At 41.5% G+C, this 19,976-nt stretch overlaps 1 protein-coding gene across 5 annotated transcripts in view; it reads right to left on the minus strand.

The window, feature by feature from the left end:
• Positions 1-19,489, minus strand: part of SLC6A6 (solute carrier family 6 member 6) — a 71,644-nt gene extending 52,155 nt beyond the window's left edge. Inside the window, exons 1-3 of one of the 5 annotated variants that reach the window (XM_005288435.5) lie at positions 19,220-19,306; positions 13,348-13,383; positions 10,358-10,423 (exon numbers count right to left, since the gene is read on the minus strand). In XM_005288435.5, coding sequence (XP_005288492.1) covers positions 10,358-10,412 — 55 coding nt within the window. In that variant the 5' untranslated portion in view covers positions 10,413-10,423; positions 13,348-13,383; positions 19,220-19,306. Of the gene's footprint in view, positions 1-8,400; positions 8,532-10,357; positions 10,424-13,347; positions 13,384-19,219 lie in introns of those variants that run through there. The other 4 variants (XM_008168028.4, XM_065550902.1, XM_008168030.4 and 1 more) reach the window with 4 other exon arrangements.
• Between the last annotated feature and the right edge of the window lie 487 nt (positions 19,490-19,976).

A 19,976-nucleotide genomic window follows, 5' to 3' on the forward strand; every position in this document is an offset into this window, starting at 1 on the left:
ATAAAAATAAAGTAGGCACTGGATGAAGCAAGCATACAAAGAAATATACAAATATATTATTTTATAGCTTTTTTTTCCCCTTGGGAATAATTTCATTTTCCCCTAACATGCTTTGCTTTAGCAACAAATTCTCAATTCATCACTACATTTACCCATATTGTTTATTCATGGGCTAGTCTCAAAGGTTGGTCACATTTTTTCAGATAATGTTTTCCAAATACTCACTCCAAATACATCAGAATAAATGTTTGGGTTAAACAGAAGTTGGTCCAAAAAAAGATATTACCTCACCCACCTTCTCTCTCTGGGGGAGAATAAACATTCGGTATTTAAATATTATTCAGGGTTTGGGGGGGGTTTTGGCTATTGCTATACATAAGTAATATGTGACACTATGCAAAGAAGATAAAAAAAGGAAATGTCAGGAGCATTCAAATTTTCTTGTAATATACCCAGTGGTAAGCATAGGAGCAGCTGTTGCAGTACTTAAATATCTCATACAAAAAGTTATTTCACAGATTTTGACCAATTTTATAACCAGGCTGTATCATGGATGAGATCCTAACTATGTGGATGGGACCGTATTTCTACATTATTTACTGACCTTATGTATCCATCTAAGTTTTAGATAGTATTTGAGGATTTATTCTAACCCTGCTTATGAGGACTTTTATAACATAAACATCAGATTGTAAGTGGTTTCTAATATAGGGACTCCACTGTGTAGGTTAATTATGTCTTAATTATGTCGGTGTACTGGGCAAACTAGTCCTCCCAAATCCCTGATCTCTGTGTGGGAGGGAGGACATCCCAAAATGCATTGTTCACAAAAATCCATGCCCTGGCCCCAGCATCACACATCTCCCCACCCTTCTCCGCCACCAATATGGTATCTATGCACCAAAATTTGCCCAGAATGCACTAATAGCAACATGGTTGTGCAGCACAGCAGGTTGGAGTTGCCCAACAGTACTGACACCAGATTGTGCAGGAAAAACTGTTGCTGTGTGCATGCACTGAGCCATGTTAGCTGTGCCCACAGCAGAGGAATACACCAGAGTCCAACTGCACTGTGAATGTGGTTCCACTGAGTGTAATTGGAGTCCTGGGCTCTAACGATGAGAATGAGTTACTTGGGGGTTTTGTTTCGATTTCTTGTCTGCAGTGGGGCTTATAGTTCGCAGAAATATGAGTCAGTGAGACAAATTAGTTGTAGACTTTTAAAATGACGCAGGCCAGTGCTGATATGATAAGAAACTTTGGTTCTCGTACTGAGGTAAGAATGTTTCTAAGGCACTTTATAAGACAATCTTAGTTCATAGCCCTTGAACAATAAGAGATTTTCATTCGGTTTGGAAACCGGGGGAGGGGAACGTTGTTTATTTACTTCAAGAAAACAGCAGCTGAACAGAAGCTTTAAACTTTATCAAGATTTGCATAGGAAATGAAATCTAACAGTTACTGGTATACAGAGGGAAATGGAGACCAGGATGTTTCTGCAGAGGATATGCCAAAAGAAGAAGTGATAAACTGGCTGCACAAGCTGGTGGAGACGGTAAGCTTTGCACAGTTTGCTCTGCTCCAAATTGTCAAACATCATAAAGAAGCAAAATCATGAAGATCATATGATGTTTTCTCTCTGTTTATGTTTCCATGCATCTTGTGAAAGGTGCCAGCCTGACAGCCGGGAGACTGAAGTTCTTTGTTTACGTACTGAATGGTTAAGGATGGGCCAGCCCAGTTCAGTGTCCACTTCCCCTGCATTTCCCCCCACCATCAATGTGCCTCGATTATAACCCAGAGGGATCATCATATCCAGTCACAAAAGGGTAGTTCAGCCTTCATGGCCCATCCACTGCTTGGATTCTCTGCTGAGACTCCCTACAAGGGTGTCAGCTCTGAAGGGGATTCCTGTACTGGAGGTAGATCATTAACGCATTTTATATTGGGGCTTCTGAATAGCCTCCAACAGAAAGTAATTTTGGTCACTACTGACCTGATTTAAACAAATGAGCTGGAGGTGAAAGTCTTCCTATCTCATTACCAATCCCATGAAACATCTAGTTCTCCAAAATATCACATGACTTTGATTAATTTTTAAACCAGAAGTATATCTTCAGTTCTGCTTAGCCACATAGCTTTGACAGCTTTCATATAAGGAAAGCTGCGCTGTTGGTTTTGTGTTGCGAGATATGAGAAGCAGATAGTGCCTAAAGCAAACATTTAATTTCTCTAAGGAAACTGAACATGCAGACCACTTCTGCTTGCCATGCTCTGAATGTGGCATAGGTGCTCCGCATGCAAGCAAAAGGGCCTGATCCTACACTTTAAACTCAGAGAAAGAGCCCACTAAAGTGCCACCTCGACCTCAACGACCCTCTCCTTGGTGCGAGTCAGGAGTACAGGATCAACTCTGATATGAGCAAAGAATACCAACAGTGCCAGCCTAATACCAGTGTCTCTCCCCTCAGCTGTCGCCCTGTTGTTCGTCTTCGTGAGTGAACATGTTTCTGTGTATGACTAGGCAAAACATAGCAACTCAACCATTTTCCTCCATCCCTTATCTTTTCTATCATTTCTGACAGATATCAGCTGATGGTTTTAGTTATATATTGCTTTTATATTCCAACATTGGGCTCTGTAAATTTCACTTACGTAATCTATTGCTTTTTACCACTTTATGAAGGTACAGTTCAGAAAACTGAACAGATGGGGCTAAATTATTTCCTAGTGTATAAGCCTATCCTATCCTTCTAGGGTGAGGGGCAAGATTGGCTCTTAGTAGCTCCCAGCCAACCTTTCTCTCTGACATCCAGGGAAGCAGAGCAGGCTAGGAAATGTAGTACATTATGGCAGCCATATCTGTAGGTTTAGCTTCTGACAAGGCCTGATGGGAAATAAGGGGTCCATATAAACAACACCCTTCCCCCAGATAAACCAGAGACCTGGAAGGAGTCGGGCTGTTGGAGTAGAAACAGCAGTCAAGTAAAGGCATCTCCTTATGTTTTACTGTTTATAATTGTTTGGGGATTTTTGGTAATGTCTTTGCAGTGGTTACCTTTGAAAATTATCTGGAGTGACAAGTGAAATTGCATGTAGTTCTGCATCTCTTTGAGGCAGGTTAAAATAAAGTTACTCTGACAAAACGAATGTTGTTAGCACATTCGGCCAGTGAAAATTTGCTATTTTCTGAAGCTCAAAGAAGCCCCTCTTCATAGCTAAGGCTCTGTGGCTTGGAGTTGCTGAACTGAAAAACAGCTAAGCTGAGAAACAGCTGCTCTGTGCAGCACTAGCTACCTTGTGTGACCTCTATCTGCTGCAGGGAGGCAGCACATAGTGGCACAAGCAGTGAGTGACTATATAGATCCTAAATGCCCACAGGCTCTTTTTCATAATTATTTAAAATTGAACCAATACAAAATGGGAATTTCGTATCAGTGGGGGATGGGGTGGGAGTTGAAAGGGTATCTATCATTTAAATGTCCCAAACTGTTATAATCATTATTAAATAATTATTTATCAAACACTTTATATCACAATAACTTCTCCTGGCACTTAACAGAGATTTAAAGAGCCATTGGGTGAAATCCCAGTGCCATTGAAATTAATGGCAAAACTACTGATTTCAATGCCACCAAAACATCAGCTAGGGTCCCTGCCCCAAAGACCTTACAATTTAAATTTCTAGCATCAAGATCCCGATTCTGATCTCAAATGACCTCAGTGGAGTAACTCCTGTTTTATGCTAGTGTAAGTGAGATTGGAATCTGATCTAAAATGAAGTTACGCTGGTGTAACTGGTTTGGGCCCTAAAATAAGAGACAGAGGAAGGAGAGCTTAGGGAAAGGAGGGACAAAGATTAAAGTAAGTAACAACAATACTGTACGAAAAGCAAATTTCAATGCTCTGATATTTCACACATTCAAAACAAGTAATTGGAAAGAAAAATTTAGAGAGGATATTGCATTATAATAGGGGTGATCAACAGGGTGACCAGATAGCCAGTGTGAAAAATCAGGACAGGGGGTGGGAGGTAATAGGCACCTATATAAGACAAAGCTCCGAATATCAGGACTGTCCCTATAAAATCGGGAAAGCTCTGGGTTGAATATAAAATAGCAATGGCCCCCATTAGCGCTATATTAGTTTATACTAATTTTATCTTCAAAGCACAAAGCATGTTCCTTTAAATAAACAGAAAATGCTGAATGTAACTACATATTCCAAATAATCATTACTGCATTTCACAACATGTCCTGTGACTGACTCCCCGTGCCACGGTAAACTGGTATACACGGTAGTTCCGGATGGTATAACTCACTGTGTAATGTATTTGGAGTGGTTTTGAACAACTAGTTGTTTGGGGATTTTTTTAATTGTCATTTCCCAGTAGGCCATATAGAAATAGTCCCATCATTATTATTTATTATTATTTTCGAATGGTGATGTACTGTTTTTAGTGGCCGGAAAGTGTCGTGAATGCTCGAGACATGTTGCAGTGCAGGGAAATCTATCCAAGCCACTTCCAGTTTGTCAAAACACGTAATTGGTAAGTGCTATCTGCAGGTACTGCAAGTGCACATCTTGGCTGGGGTAAAGAGCAATCCGCTCTTTTTGGCTGCAAAGACTATTCAGCACCTGACAGAAGGCTCTCAGCACCTGACAAAATCAGGCCCTTTTATGTGCGATCATCCCACGAAGGGGCAAAATCAGTAGAAGGTGAGACAAACATTCTGCTCTTGTCTTCAGAAAATAGCCAGCCTGCTGAAGGGACACAGCTAACTGGTACGCCATAGAGCAAATTATGTTCTTTCTGTTAGGGCAAAGATGTGCTATCTTTGCTCATTCTGCCTGAAGACCAGCCCCGCCTGTGAGGAGCACAGTCATATTAAGGGAAAGAAGATAGATCATCTGTCTTTCAGTCAGTCTGCCCTAGGACAGGAATAGATTGACACCTCAGGAAGGAACTCGTCATTAATGAGAGCCTGGAGAAGCTTAACAGTAGAGTGCACGCAGAATAGAGCAAATCCTGCTCTAAAGCCCTGAGTTCAATATATCAAAAAAGACATAGTAGAATAGGAAAAGGTGCACAGGACAACAAAATGATTAGGGGTATGGAACAGCTTCCATACAAGGAGAGATTAAAAAGACTGGGACTATTCATCTTAGAAAAGAGATGAGTAAAGGGGAGGGGACAATATGAGAGAGGTCTACAAAATCATGCCGGATATGGAGAAAGTGAATAGGGAAGTGTAATTTACCCCTTCACATAACACAAGAGCCAGGGGTCACCTAATAAAATTAAGAGGCAGGGGTTTAAAACAAAGGGTGTACTTCTGCACGCAACGCACAGTTAACCTGTGAAACTCGTTGCCATGGGATGTTGTGAAGGCCAAAACAATAACTTGGTTCAAAATAGAATTAAACAAGTTAATGGAGGACCGGTCTATCAATGACTATTAGCCAAGATGGTCAGGGACGCAACTCCATGCTCTGGGTGTCCCTAAAAACCTCCAACTGACAGAAGCTGGGACTGGATGACAGGAGATGGATCACTTGAAATTGCCCTGTTCTGTTTATTCCCTCTGAAACATCTGGCACTAGCTACTGTCAGAAGTCAGGATACTGGGTTAAATGGACCATTGGTCTGACCTAGTATGGCCATTCGTAGGTTCTTAGAAGAGCCTAGGCTAAGCTTATAACATAACCAGTTAATAATTGAAAGGGTGCTAAAGTGTGTCTACTTGGCTTCAATCCTGTTAAGGTTACTCGACTGAAAAAAACACCACCACATTTTTCCCCAGGTAAACAGAGGGAGTCCACTGATGTCAAGAGCGGTCATCAGATTTACAAGTGTGTCACTGGGGAGTGATATGACGCAATGGGATCTTGCCTGAGTAACAACTAAGCATTATTGCAAAATTCCCATTGATTTCAAGGGGAGCAGATTCGACCCTAAGTAAGGACTGTAAAACGGGGCCCCATGTCTATGGAAATTAAGGGCCTGATACTGATCTCATTTATACAAAGGTAAGTCAATAGTAGCAACCCTGCAGTCAGGAGTTAACACGGCATAAATGAGCTCAGAATCAGGTCCTACATGTGTGTTTCTTTGGAATAGAATTTTGACAGCTTCCCTCTCAACATTAATGCTATCTGAAGATAGGGACTGTAGGAGGGAGTCTTTGACCTGGTCTACACTGTGGGGGGATCAATCTAAGTTACGCAACTTCAGCTACGTGAATAAGGTAGCTGAAGTCGACGTACTTAGACCTACTCACCGCGGTGTCTTCACTGCGGTAAGTCGACTGCTGCCGCTCCCCTGTTGACTCTGCCTGCGCCTCTCACGGCGGTGGAGTACAGGAGTCGACGGGAGAGCGCTCGGGGGTCGATTTATTGCGTCTACACTAGACACAATAAATCGATCCCCGCTGGATCGATCGCTGCCCGCGAATCCGGAAGCACCAGCACAACCCATTAGGCGACCTAGGCAGTCGCCTAGGGCACTACAATTTGGGGGGCGGCGACCACGGCAGTATTTCGGCGGCGGGACCTTCCGCCGCCTCTGTGGGGGGCCGCATTTCGGGGCGGGACCTTCCGCCGCCTAGGGCAGCAGAAAAGCTGGTGGTGCTCCTGGAATCCAGCAGGTAGTGTAGACATATCCTCTGACTTGGAATCACATGAATAAATGCCTCTTCCTATAGCCCTATTGCTCCTCAATCCCATAGCCGACAATTATTGCCTCAGTGATGTTCTTCAATACTGTGTGACTTCAATGAAACTACTGCAATTACAAATACCTCATTCCTGGGTTTTGTCTTTTAAAATGTAAACCCTCCAGTGACTGTGTCGTCTTATGTGTTTTTTCAGTGCCTGGCACAACAGGACCCAATTGCTGATTGGGGCCTTTGGCCATGACCTTAATATAAATAAGAATGAATAAATGACTTGTTCTGCTCGCTTTTTCACCTTGAGTCTACTAAATCATTTAATTATCACAAGAATGTAAGCCAACTGGAGTTTTGCCTGAACAAAGACTGCCAGATATTTGCCCTGTATTCTTTTAGTATTATTCTTTATCGTCTCTTATACTATTATGCATAAAATAGCCTCCTTTTCAATACTTCCTATTTTCTACCTTTTCATCCACAGCCTTGATTTATTAACACATTTGTTGCCATTTTTCTCCCCTAGCTTTGCATGGCAATGTATTTCATAAAAGTGCAAAAACAAATCAAGAACAAGCAGAATCCTTCTGAATCAAAAGTCGTATTGAGCTATCAGCAGAAATGCCAATGTCTTCACCGGATAACAAGGAGATGAAAATGTTATTTTGTTATAATCTCCCATTCCTCAACTCAGAGGACCTATACAGTATTTCACTGGAGTACATAGTGTTTCAGGCATGAGCATACATTAGTTCTTTTATTGGTGAATCTATTGTTTGTGGTATTTCATGGGTGTGTATTATTTGTAGTTTTTGCTTTCATGTAGCAACTAGCTGGATTTATGTTCCTTTCATTTATTATTTAAAATCAGCCTTGCTAAATTTACTTTTTGAAAAAATAAATTTACTGCATAGGGAGTGTTACTGACTCCATTTGCAAGTCTTTTGCATCAAATATGTGAATTGCAAAGTGACTTGGCATCCCTACTCATATTTGGGAGAGGCAAGACAAGATAACTTTAACCTGTAATTCAAATTACCATCCAGAACAGGAAATAATCAGATTACTTCACAAAATTACTTTTTATTCTAATTAAGTAGTTATTGCAATCAATTACTTTCACAATTGTATCACTATATACTGTGTGTGTGTGTGTGTGTGTGTGTGTGTGTGTGTGTGTGTGTGTGTGTGTGTGTGTGTGTGTGTGTGAGAGAGAGAGAGAGAGAGAGAGAGAGAATTACTAACTGGTCCTTTTTGACCTACCTAAACCTGTGACAAGACTCCCTTCTATTTTCGGGAAATGGCCCACATGGAAACCTCAGACCTGAATCATTCCAACATTTTTGAAGGGAGACTATCATCAGAATCCGGACCCAGACACAGATCATATTTTTGCAGCTGACATCTAGCTTTACAGAATACAATGAGCCCAATTAAAATCCCAGATCCAATTCTCTGGATATTCAGACTCCATATTCCAGCTTTTTAGCAGCTTTCACCCATCTCTGTCACCATCATTCACCTTGGCCACTTGTTTTCTCTCTGCTACAAGGTGTTTTGTATCTAATACAGCCATTTAGTTTACACTTTTAAGGATCACCTTTGATCTAGTTTGATCTGAACCTGGATCAAACTGGGTAGTCTGACAGCTACACCAGAGTTCAGTACAGAGTCCAGGAAATGCACTCCATGACAGCAGTGAGCAAACATTAAATAAAAAGCTTTCACTCACACTTGTATGTTTGTTTGATTTTTCATGATTCACCAAACTTTATATTTCATTCTTGGTGCAGATGCCAGAATCCCAGCAGTCCAGCCTCCCACAGGGCAATGGAAGAGGTGTGATAAAAATACCAGTGTATATGCGAGAGTTAGATTAAGCAGTTCTATAAGAGTGGACTGATGTCACCCAGTTGCTCATGTGAGCAGAGCTCAACATGGGTGAGAAAGAGATTATCTCCACTATGTGAAAGGCTACCTCCTTCCACGCATATAAGCCATATAATGACAATATATTAACTGTACAGAGAGAAAAGGTACAACATGAAGAAAAAGAAAAATGCTAAACTTGTCAGTTTCTACATTATTTACTAATATTTTAAAACTAGTATCAAACAAATGAAGGGCAGGGATGCTGATAAAAATGACCGAGCTGGAAATAGGGTTTAGAGTAATACACAGAGGACAAGTGCAGGAGGGGTATTAAAACATAAAATGTTATGTTTCTCAATTAATTCTTTGCACTGTAGATAACAAAACAATAACAACTACGCTGAAAGATAGGATAAATCTAGGTGCATTAAAATGAACACATAACCATACTGTCTTAAACCGAACCCTAGTGCAACAAGTAGGCTGCATGCAATGAGATGATATTCAGTACTAGTAAGTGTAAATTCCTGCATTGAGGGAGAGGAAATAAATAGCACAGCTATTAATTGAGGGGTAGCTAGCTGTGAATCTGAGAAAGATCTAAGGGTGATCACAGACCGCAAGTTAATACACAGTCTCAACGTGATGCTGCTGGGGGGGAGATGCCAGGCTATTTTTGGATCTGTATATATAAAAGGATCATATGGAAAGCTAAAGAGATAACAGTGTCATGTTAACACAGCCCTAGCACAACCATAGAGGGAACAGCATGTGTGCAGTTCTGATCTCCACAGATTAGAACGGATATAGAAAAATTAAAGGAAACACAAATAAGGGCAATAAAAGTGATCTAAGGACAGATGGAGAGATTGAAGGAACTAAATTAATACAGTCTAAAAGTGAGAAGAATCTGTGGGCCATGAGCCATCTATAAATACCTTTAAGGTATTGTGTGAAGGTAAGTAATTAATCAGGCTCAAAAACTGGTAGAACAGGGAGCAGTTGAGTGAAATTAAGTAAGGAAAAGTTCTGGATGGAAGGCAAGAAGAAGTTCTTTAAAGTGCTGCACCTGAGCAATGGCACAGAACCCCAAAGGAGATAGTCCGGGTACAGTCATTGCCCATATTCAAGAACAGGTTAAACAAGAAGCTAGGGGAAAAGATGTAGACAATAGACCTCTTAAAATCCGAAGGCGTACACTAGGCAATCTTTTTTATTTTCATGTTCTATTTACTTTGGTTATCTGAAAGGCTGGTGCTCCTACACAGATGTATATAATATATGAGGCTCACAGGATTTGGCCCACTCTGCTGCTATATATCTGGTTAAAATCCAACCCAGGTCAGTTGGTTGTCCTGTGGCTTATGTAAAATGAGTTTGGTGGATTTCTGGAAGAACGAGTGTCCTCATTGCAAAAACCATCATCCCAATAAGCAGACTTATGGGCAGTTTCAGCATTGAGGCCAAAGGCTGAAAGGGCATGAACTCTGAACTACCTTTGTCTTTTTTTAACACACAATGGTGAACCTTCTAGCTCTGAGTTCAGAGACACTAGTACGACAATGTGAAGTGGAATCTTAACATGGTTGCTGCTCATGTTGTACCTTGTCTGTGGATCAGCTGAGAACCAATACTGCCAATATATCACCTTTCAGGAATGCTAAAATACACAACACTTACAAAATATAAAAAAGGGGGCACTGGTAACAAGTCCTAGAATTTTTAATGACAAATGGGTACACACACACGAGGCATATAAAGCCATGTAGCATCATTGCCCCCACCCTTTACAAATATCCCATCCCAACTGCACTCACCAGTTGGGACTTCTGTCCCCTCCTCACTGTGGATGGGCAGTGGTGATTCCTCCATAGGGTGAGGCACTGATGGAAAGTAATGAATTGTGGTAGTATTTGTCGCAAAGTGACAATCACAAGACGGTCCCTTTATTATCATTATAATACAAATGCCTGGTTACTGACACAAGGAGTCCTTTTTCAAAATGTCACATGGCAGGAGGTGACCCCTGCAAATATTTCATGTGTCCGAGGCACCTCTGAGAATTCAGATATATCAGTGGGATCCACCATCTGAAGTTTGAAATCCCTGGGCTTAATTTCCTCTTGAGAGTTCACATTCTGGGGGGATTATTAGCTTCTGAAAGTTTAACATTACCGAAGAGGCCTCATTTTGGTCATTCACAGTCGATGGGGTTAATCCCAATCTAGAATTCATATCCGTAGAAGTTTAGACCCTTCTGAAAATTCACACTGCACAGAGAGGTTTCTATCCTGGAAGTTTCATAATTCCGACACTTGACAATATTCTGATTATTCACATCCCTGGAGAAAACTCTCTTTTGGAAATTCATACTGTTGAAGAAGCCAAAGGGAGCCAAGGCACTAAGGCACATATATAGACAGGTTAAAGACATCAAATCTGAGTCATGATATTTCATACACAGAACCAGCAGAGAGAGGCTCTGGTGCTCAAAGCTTGCCTTTGGCTGCTGAAATGCCACAGCAGGTGGTAGAAGGTTGCACTGCATGTGGCCTCTAGGCCATAAATTTTGTATCACTGATCCATTTTATGGAATATATTCCAGTTACAAAGCTCTAGATTATCCAGATATTCAGCTTTATGATATTAAAGTCACTAGAGGGAGATCTTTGACTCTGCACTCCAATGGGCTCCAGATTCTGGTGTACAACGTCGGGACACCATATCATCATGTCTTTAGGTTTCTTTTCCTATTTGGAGCCTCTTCCTTTAAAGATGTTTTTTGTTACCCTGGTGATTCCTCTTTAAAAAACTGGGGGAAATGTGTCCTTTGAACTCTTTTCAAGAGACTTGAATTTTCTATATTAGGGGTCCCATGTTGAAAAATGTGAGTAATATGACTCCTGGAATTTTTCCAATCCTATTGTCTTTTAAAAAATGGTACCGTAGCTTCTCAAAGATACGCTCAGTCTCATTTTAGCATCCCAGTGTAAAGGACAATTCTTTTTAATTGCTGGTGTGTTTTTTTCATTTAATATACACATGCTCTTCTCCTTTGAAAAAGCTTATCCTCAATTGATTGCCCTAGTGATTTCCATAAAACCAGCCAAAAGAATGTTCATGATTCAAAGATACAAAGTAAAATTCTTATAACATTTCTGCCAGAAATATAGCCAGAATAGAGCGAGTTTTCAATAGAGTTTTACTAGCAATGGGACCACACAGTTGTGTCTTGCTAGGTTCAAAGAGGCTACAATCTCTGCCTACACCTAAGCCCTCCTCTTATCGAAATGCACAATAAAGGGTAGTGTAAGAGAGAAACAGCTGAACACAGTTGACTACATAACTACCGTACTATCCAGGGAAATAATGGTCTACAAGGGTGCATTGCACAAGCTCCTTTTATCTGAAAGCGGAACTAACATTCCAGCCCAGTAACACACAAAAAAAACCATTTGTCACCACACAGCGTTTTGCTACATATTAACCAGGAGTTGCTATCTGAGTCTAATCTAGTGCCATAATTCAGAGACGTATGTTATTTTCTGAAAAAAAATGTTGATTTATGAGAAGTCAGCTTGATGTGAATGCTCATGGCTTGCCACGCCACTTGACATAGGGCGTGCTTCAAAGTTATACAAAGCGGGTCCTGCATTGCAATTAATGCAGTCGTTTTCCTCATTGAGGCTCATTTTGCACTAAGGCAATAATGGTCTTAATCTATCGATGCTGCTTCTTGAAACATTTTCTTGACTTTACTTACTAGATAGAGTCCCGTGGCACCTTATAAGTCTAACAGACCTATTGGAGCATGAGCTTTCGTGGGTGAATACCCACTTCTTCGGATGCATGCTCCAATACATCTGTTAGTCTATAAGGTACCACAGGACTCTTTGCTGCTTTTACAGATCCAGACTAACACGGCTACCCCTTTGATACTTACTAGAAAGAGATACTGGAGCAGAACTTACTTGACTACTTAAAGTTTTAAAATCAGAGATCTGCAAGCAAAGCAAGTTGCTAGGCGACATGTAAAACTGTTGAGCTCCATGATATGTAGCTTTACATACTCTGTGGAGAGTCCTGTACAAGATTCATCAGCCTGACATAGACTGGGCATTTATTCTGGAGGCAAATGTATTCCCAAAACATTTGCAACAATATTCATTGATGGCTGGTGTTATTTTCTCTCATTTTAGAGGGTCCATGGGTTGTAAAAAAAGGTCTGAAATATCTGTATGCTCCAAATGGCCACACACACATAAACAAATAAACAAAAACAACTTTACTGACACAACTTGGATTTTATAGAAGAATCCAAGAGAGAGAAGCTTATTTTTAGCATAGGACTGGGAGCTAGAACTCCTGAGCTCTAAGCTGAGCTCTGACATTGGCACCCTCTTTGACCTTGGCTAAGTCACTAGGGCTTGATCCAAAGCCTACTGAAGTCAATGGAAGTTTTACCATCAAGTTCAATGGGCTTTGGTAGAGACCCTCAACCTCTATGCATCCGTTGCCACTCATATATAAAGTGAGACGTTACTATATGCCTACTTCACAGGAGTGGTGTGCTCACCAATACTGTAAAATACTTTGTAATGGTGCCTAGGTACTACCATAATATACACAATAGAACTGCATATATAGATTTGAGATAGTGGGTATTGAGTATTGTTGAGCAGTTTATTTTTACATGCTCTTTATTCAGTGGTTTCTATGAGCAGATGGTAAGCGTTCAGTATTTGAACATTCTAATTACTTTTATAATCCTTTTGTAATTTCATAAATGAGCATAGATAACACTTACATGAAGAAGAGTCTCTCCTGAATGGATTTTCTCTTCCTGTTTTGGGGGAGGGGGGTTGGGGAGGGGGTGAAAAAGAAAAAAAAGAGAAATGAAATAAATAAACAGATACATAAAATAAAATAAATAAAATAAAAAAGAGGGGGAAAGTCCATCAGGATACTAAGATACATTTCGTTCTGATATCTGTTTTGCTGGTGTACATATAGTCCCTCAGAAAGACAAAACCCACATGAATACACTATGTTATTTTCTGAAAAAAATAACTGCTATTATTTCTCTCTCTTTTTTCTTGGAAGCTCAGATCCTAAGGTCAAATAACATAGGTAAATGTTGGCCCTCCAATGGCAACCACCATACTTAGATTTGGAGGTAATGGATAACTTTACTGCACCTCTACTTCCAAACTTCTACTGGAGTATTTTACACCAATGTCAACCATGGTATAAGTTTAGCAATACAATAATGGCCAGAGCTTAGCGTTTACATTCTCTCTTTGAACGGATAAAAATGCTTTGGGTCAGATCCTCAGCAGGTATAACAACTCAATCAGTGGAGCTACAGTGATTTACACCAGCAGAGGCTCTAGCTTTTAGTTGAACCTATCCCAACATACATTTATGGGGAGAACTTCAATGAACAAAGAAATGACAACTTCATACTCTGACTTTCCTTCCAAACAATTGGGGAATCATTCCTATAAATGGACTATACCAAGTGCCACTGGAGTTAAGTGGGAATTTGCTGTATGGAGTGCTTAAATGATGGCACTACGGGATTACATTTTAAAAGCCATCCTGTAGCAGGTTAGTGCATTTGACTTTTTTCATCACTAATCTCCCATTGTAATCTATTCAAAACTGCAATTTTAAAGCATCTACAATTGATTAGGGTGATGAATCAGATAAGGTATTACTTTTAAAAAGCTGTAACTCCTCCAACTTGCACATTCATCTTTAGTTGTTGCATGTTTCAAACTGAACTGAAGTGTTCTTAAGAAAGCAAAAATATCTTTATGGAGTCATTTGTCTACATTCTAAAAACACTACAGAGCATGGCACAGCTGTATAGAGCCCCTGTTTGGTATTGGTTCAGGTGCGTCAGGTCAGGATTGAGGTGTGCTGGCAGACTGGGAAGGAAAGGACAGCAATGGAATAACAGGGGGTGCTGGAGATGAGAACTGGGGAGCATTGGCAGAGGGGTGTGATGTGGAGCTTGCACTGACTAAAAGCAGTACCTGGCGCTATACTGTGCTACCAATTCTTCATTTCACCAAATCCACCCTGTTAGTAGAAACAGACAAAGGGTGTTTTAGTGCTCTTGGGGAAATCACAGACACAGGAGAAGGCTCAGAGACTACTTATTTTTATATATCTGAAGTTAAAAATTAAATGAAGGTGACTATGTTGTTTGCCTCATTTTTTAAAAATATACTACAGACCTCAGTCCAAAGATCCAGTGTTCTGAACCCACTATTACTGCAGAACACTGTAAGCTTTTTTTAATTTTGGAAACAAAGGGCTTTCCAAAACAATACTAGGGTTGACAGCATTATTATTTGCTATGGACAGAAAGAGCTTTAGCAATGGAACTGACCCTAACCTACATTCTGTAAGCACGATTTCCTATCAGTATATTTCATCAGATAGTGATTTCCTTTACCGCACTCATTTCTTTAAACAAGATATTGTCAGATCCAATAGAATAAGAAAACAATTAAGCTTTTCTCCCCAAAGTGCTTCCACTATGGTACATGTAATGACGCTGTAGAGCAAATAATCTATAGGAAAATAAAGATTTGGAAGACTGAAAGATTATATTGTTATGCTCGGAGGAGGGAAAGCTTAATGAAATAAAATGTGATTGTTTGGGGTTTAAACAGTTCTGCCATTGTACTAAATTGAAAATTCAGGATGCTTCAGTAAAGTGAAAAGACTTTGGTTTACCCTAAATTCAGTTCTCTGTGCAATGATGGCTTAGCTTTCCTTTGAGGGTTTACACTTCTCTGCCACACAATTTATACCCTCAGTTGGCTCTGCTGGTGCATTTGGGTGCAAAATGCAGATTACACTTTCAGTGCAGAGCCAAGTGGGAACAGCCAAAGTTAGAAAGACACAGAATGGAACACCTCCTTGCTACGGAAAGCACACATAGCAGAAAACAATTAGGCTATGAGGGAGTGTTACTGCAAAGCACTATATGGGGTTTTCTAACCGCGCTATAATCCATAGGACTTGCTCTGTTACAAGCCTCTTTGGAAATGCATCCCCAAGTGGAAAGGAGGCTTTAAATGCAAATCACTAGGCTGCTTGGTATTCAGATTACAAATTAGGAAATTAATCCTTGAAATTCTCCCCAGTTTTAGCTGTAAAACAAGTCACTATGAAGAACCCTACTGAAGCAATCAAATTCTGGCAGGCAGAACTTCTCAAACATCATGCACAAATAGTAAACTAGTCTAAGGTTTCTTTGTATTTTTCCACAGCAGTGCTGCACCTCTTGTTCATACATGATTTCAAACATCCTGGAGACCCGTTTTTACCTCAACTCACACATTGCGCCATTTAAAAAAATAATCTCAAACCATCAAAAATATAAAAATGCATAAACTAATGGCTGCCAACTAAATTGAAGGGCCAAATTCTGTCCTCCATTACATTAGTGTACATTAACATCTGGAGAATTATTCCAGGTTTACACCAGAATCTGGCCTGATATCCCTAAAACCAAAGAAGGGCATCTTTAGACAAGCACTTCCACCCATCTGTCCATCTCCTTAATGCCTCCAGATTGCTGGGGTTTACTGCTCTTTATATAGTGCCATAGCACTGCACACGTTAAGCAGCAGGTAGCTAGAGGATTTTGAAGCTAGTTGTCTGACACTACACACTGGAAAATGCAGGTTGGTAAATGGAAAACAACAGAAATTTAAAAATTAAAAAAGAATTCCCTTGCCCTTCCATTTTCTCCCCATCTATATTATAGTACAGAGATACTCAGACCTCAGTGGTTCACTACCCAAATTAGCGATCAATATTACTCAAAAGAGCCACAGTAATGTGAATTCATTGTTTAATTTACTATAGTGCTAAATATTCATATTTAAACAGTAGGACAGGGGAGATATATATATACACTAAATATTTCCCCTGTCCTACTGTTTAAATATGAATTTATAGGCCAGTCATTTTGCTGCGATAATTATATATACACCTCTACCCTGATATAACGCTGTCCTCGGGAGCCAAAAAAATCTTACCGCGTTATAGGTGAAACTGCGTTATATCGAACTTGCTTTGATCCGCCGGAGCGCGCAGCCCCGCTCCCCCCCCCCCCCGAGCACTGCTTTACCACGTTATATCCGAATTCGTGTTATATCGGGTTGCATTATATCGGGGTAGAGGTGTATATAATTCTCACAGCAAAATGACTGGCCAAATATTATTATTTTATCAACTACAACCGGTTAATAACACAGTAAAAACATCCTGACTGGTTAATAACTTAGTTTGGTTAATAATTAAATTACACAGTGTTTTAATATCATGTGTTGTAAAGAGCCACAGGAAACACAGTAAAGCGCCACTTTCAACTCAGGAGCTTCAGTCTGAGTATCACTGATATATCACTTTAAGTCTGCCTGTCCTCCATATCCTGCCTTCTAATGGCTGGAGTGTCATAGTTCCATCTGCCTGCAAAGACACAGAGAAACTATGTCACCCCCCCTACTGGCTGCAGCCTAAAGAGAATATGAACCATAAGGGAGAGAAGGTGGAAGAGAATGAGAGAGATGAAGAGAGTAGTAAAGATGGAAAAGGTGAGATGGGGGGGGGGGGGTGAACAAAAAGGTAGATAAAGACCGAAGTGAGAGAGGGGCTATCTCTGAATGTTTCACAGGTACTAGCTAACATTTATTCACCCTTGTTTACTAAAGGTATTCTCCCTCCAGACACATACAATTCACCCTCAACTTGTGCCCTGATATTGGAGGCAAATGGCATTATTAGTACCGTAGCTATCCCTTGTAAAAACTAAAATCTCCCTCGCTCGCCACAACCATACTGTACACTTCTGTAAAAGGAAATGATCTTCCACCAACATCCCCCGGGGAAAATTTTTCCATAATACTTCTTTGGAGATAAACAGGGCCAAAAAGAGTTGGTCAATTCTGCTTGAATTCAAATCTAGAAGTAACAAATCCATATGCCAAAACTGTAAAAGTTTTGCCCAAAGTCTCTCTCCTCAACATTCCACAACACCAAGTTTTATTGGGTTGATTCCCTTACAGTGCTAAAGCCATAGAATCTAAACTGGTAGCAACTGTCATCCAAGTACCAAATTACAACTAACTCCATGTCTCCTGACCAATACAGCTCCACTTTTTGTTGGTCCGACACTTGAAACATTTTGACGTATAAGCAAAAAGATACAGTGGTTACCAAAATAGCACTATAAACACAACCAGTTCTTCTTGGCGCATTTTCTTAATGCCTTTCCCAATACGGTTAAAAAATGGGAACTAACCAAAAAAAAGCCTCTCTACACCTTGGCATGAACTGTCCTGAAATATAAAAATCTTTCAAATGTGCTGTCATGTTTCTTCAAACTTGTTTCTGAACGTCTGTTTTCCCACTCTGTTTTCATTTGTCATTTAAAAAATAATAATAAAGAGAAGAAACAAGATTTCAGAACTTATATAAGTGTAAGAATTTTGTCACTTTGAAGGCAAAAAGTAATTCTCAAAGAAAAATATATTTGTTCACCTCTCACAAATGAGGAAGTATAAATAGGTTAATATATTCTGAATTCTCCATCTTTTTAATGCATGTTTTATCTTCTGTGTGAATGCAAATTAACTCCCCCCCCACACACACACACCCCTTATCTTCATATATGGAAACTTAGAGCCGTCTCCAAAGTCTGTCTTTTGTTACATTATCATACACCACTGAATATTCATCACCTTAAACTCACTGGGCCAAATTCTGATCCAATTCACACTGATGTGAATCCAGATGTATTTTTTTGACACCAAGGTAACTGAAATCCGAATCTTGACCCACTAAGTTCTGACACTTATGGAAACTTGAACTGCCTCTGAAGAAAAGAATGTCAGACCCCAGTCGGATCCATTAGTAGCAGCAGCAGCAGCACTGGCTGTATTGGTCTTTCAATTGGACCTGACTGTTGGTTTGCATACAGCCTTCAAAAATATGTTGCATTTTTCACGGGGGGGAAACAGCAGGGGGGGGAGAAGAAATGTACTTTTAACAGTTGGAGAGCTGCCAAGCAAGTGGTTAATTTCACACTGCAAACTGTTATCTGAAAAAAGTTAACACAAGGTGGTGGAGCATGTACGGAGGGCAAGATGGAAATAGCTGCTCGAGAAACCACACGGTAGCCTAGACAGCAATTAAATATAGGTAGAGGTGTTGTTGTTTTTTAAGGGACTTGAAAAGGAAGAAACGGCACTATTGGCCCGCGCGATCAAAAGGCAAAGCCAACAGCCCGCTGCAATCTATCTAGCACAGGATACGGCAAAACCCAGCAAAAATATGGGGCTTGGGGGGCAGGAGGGAAACAGACCCTGAGCATAGAGGAGACATTTGCAGCACGGATCAACCAAGGCAATGCCTCCCGCCCCTCTCTTGTGCCTCCGGTGGGTCCTTTCTTTGCCATCTTCACGTAGGAACAAGAGAAAAGCAGTAATTAGTCCTCCCCCGTTCCCTCTCCTGCCTGGCAGATCGTCTTCGGCAAAGGCGAAAACCTCGCTGCCTCCCCACAGCTCCTTCTTTGTTCCTTCCCCTTCTTCCTCCGAGCGCCCAGATCTCGAGGCTTTCTCCCTGTCTGGCAGACAATAGAGAGGGGATCTTACCTGCTGCGGGTTCAGGTGGCTGGCCAGGGCTCTAGGCGTCTGCCCGGTGTGTCCTGGGGAAAGGTACCGCCCGACTAGCCGGGCTGCGAGGGAGGAAGGGGTGATTTATAAGCGCTTTCTTCCTGACCTCTCGTCTCTGTTGTCTAATGAGGGAGCGTTGAGCATCACCCATCCTGCTGAGTGGAAAAACACCGGCTCAGCCTCTTCTTTGGTGGAGGGGCGGGGGTGCTAGAGGAAGGGGTGGGGGGAAGGAGGGGCCACGCTTCAGACACACAGCCCGGGAGCCTGGGCTGGCAGGCAGCCGGCTCAGCTCCGGGGAGGGGCAGCGGCCAGCGGGGCCGGGGGCAGGGAGGAGGGGGGACGGCAGCTGCTGCAGGGAGCAGGGAGGCTGAGTGCGGACACGAGGCCAGCAGCTGAGCTCGGCGAAAGGGAAAGTGGAAGCTTTCCCCGCTGCTGGGGCAGCCCGCCCCCCCCCCTTTTCTCCCCCCCCCCCCGCAGGCTGCTCCCCCCCCCCCACTTCCGCGCATCACTCCCGCCCCCACTGGAGTCACTCCGGATTGACAGGGGTGTAACTGAAAGCAGCGCGGCACAAACAGCGGCGCCATGTGCGCCGGATACGCGTTGGAGGCGTTTAGTTGCAGGGACAAGTGGAGTCACACTGCATCTCTAATCCAAGCCCCCGCCCCCCCTTTATCCTAGAACCATGGGGTTGGCAGGGACTACAAGGGTCAGCTAGTCTAACCCCCTGCCAAGATAT

Source organism: Chrysemys picta, chromosome 7, assembly GCF_011386835.1.
Source record: "Chrysemys picta bellii isolate R12L10 chromosome 7, ASM1138683v2, whole genome shotgun sequence".
Taxonomy (NCBI): domain Eukaryota; kingdom Metazoa; phylum Chordata; order Testudines; family Emydidae; genus Chrysemys; species Chrysemys picta.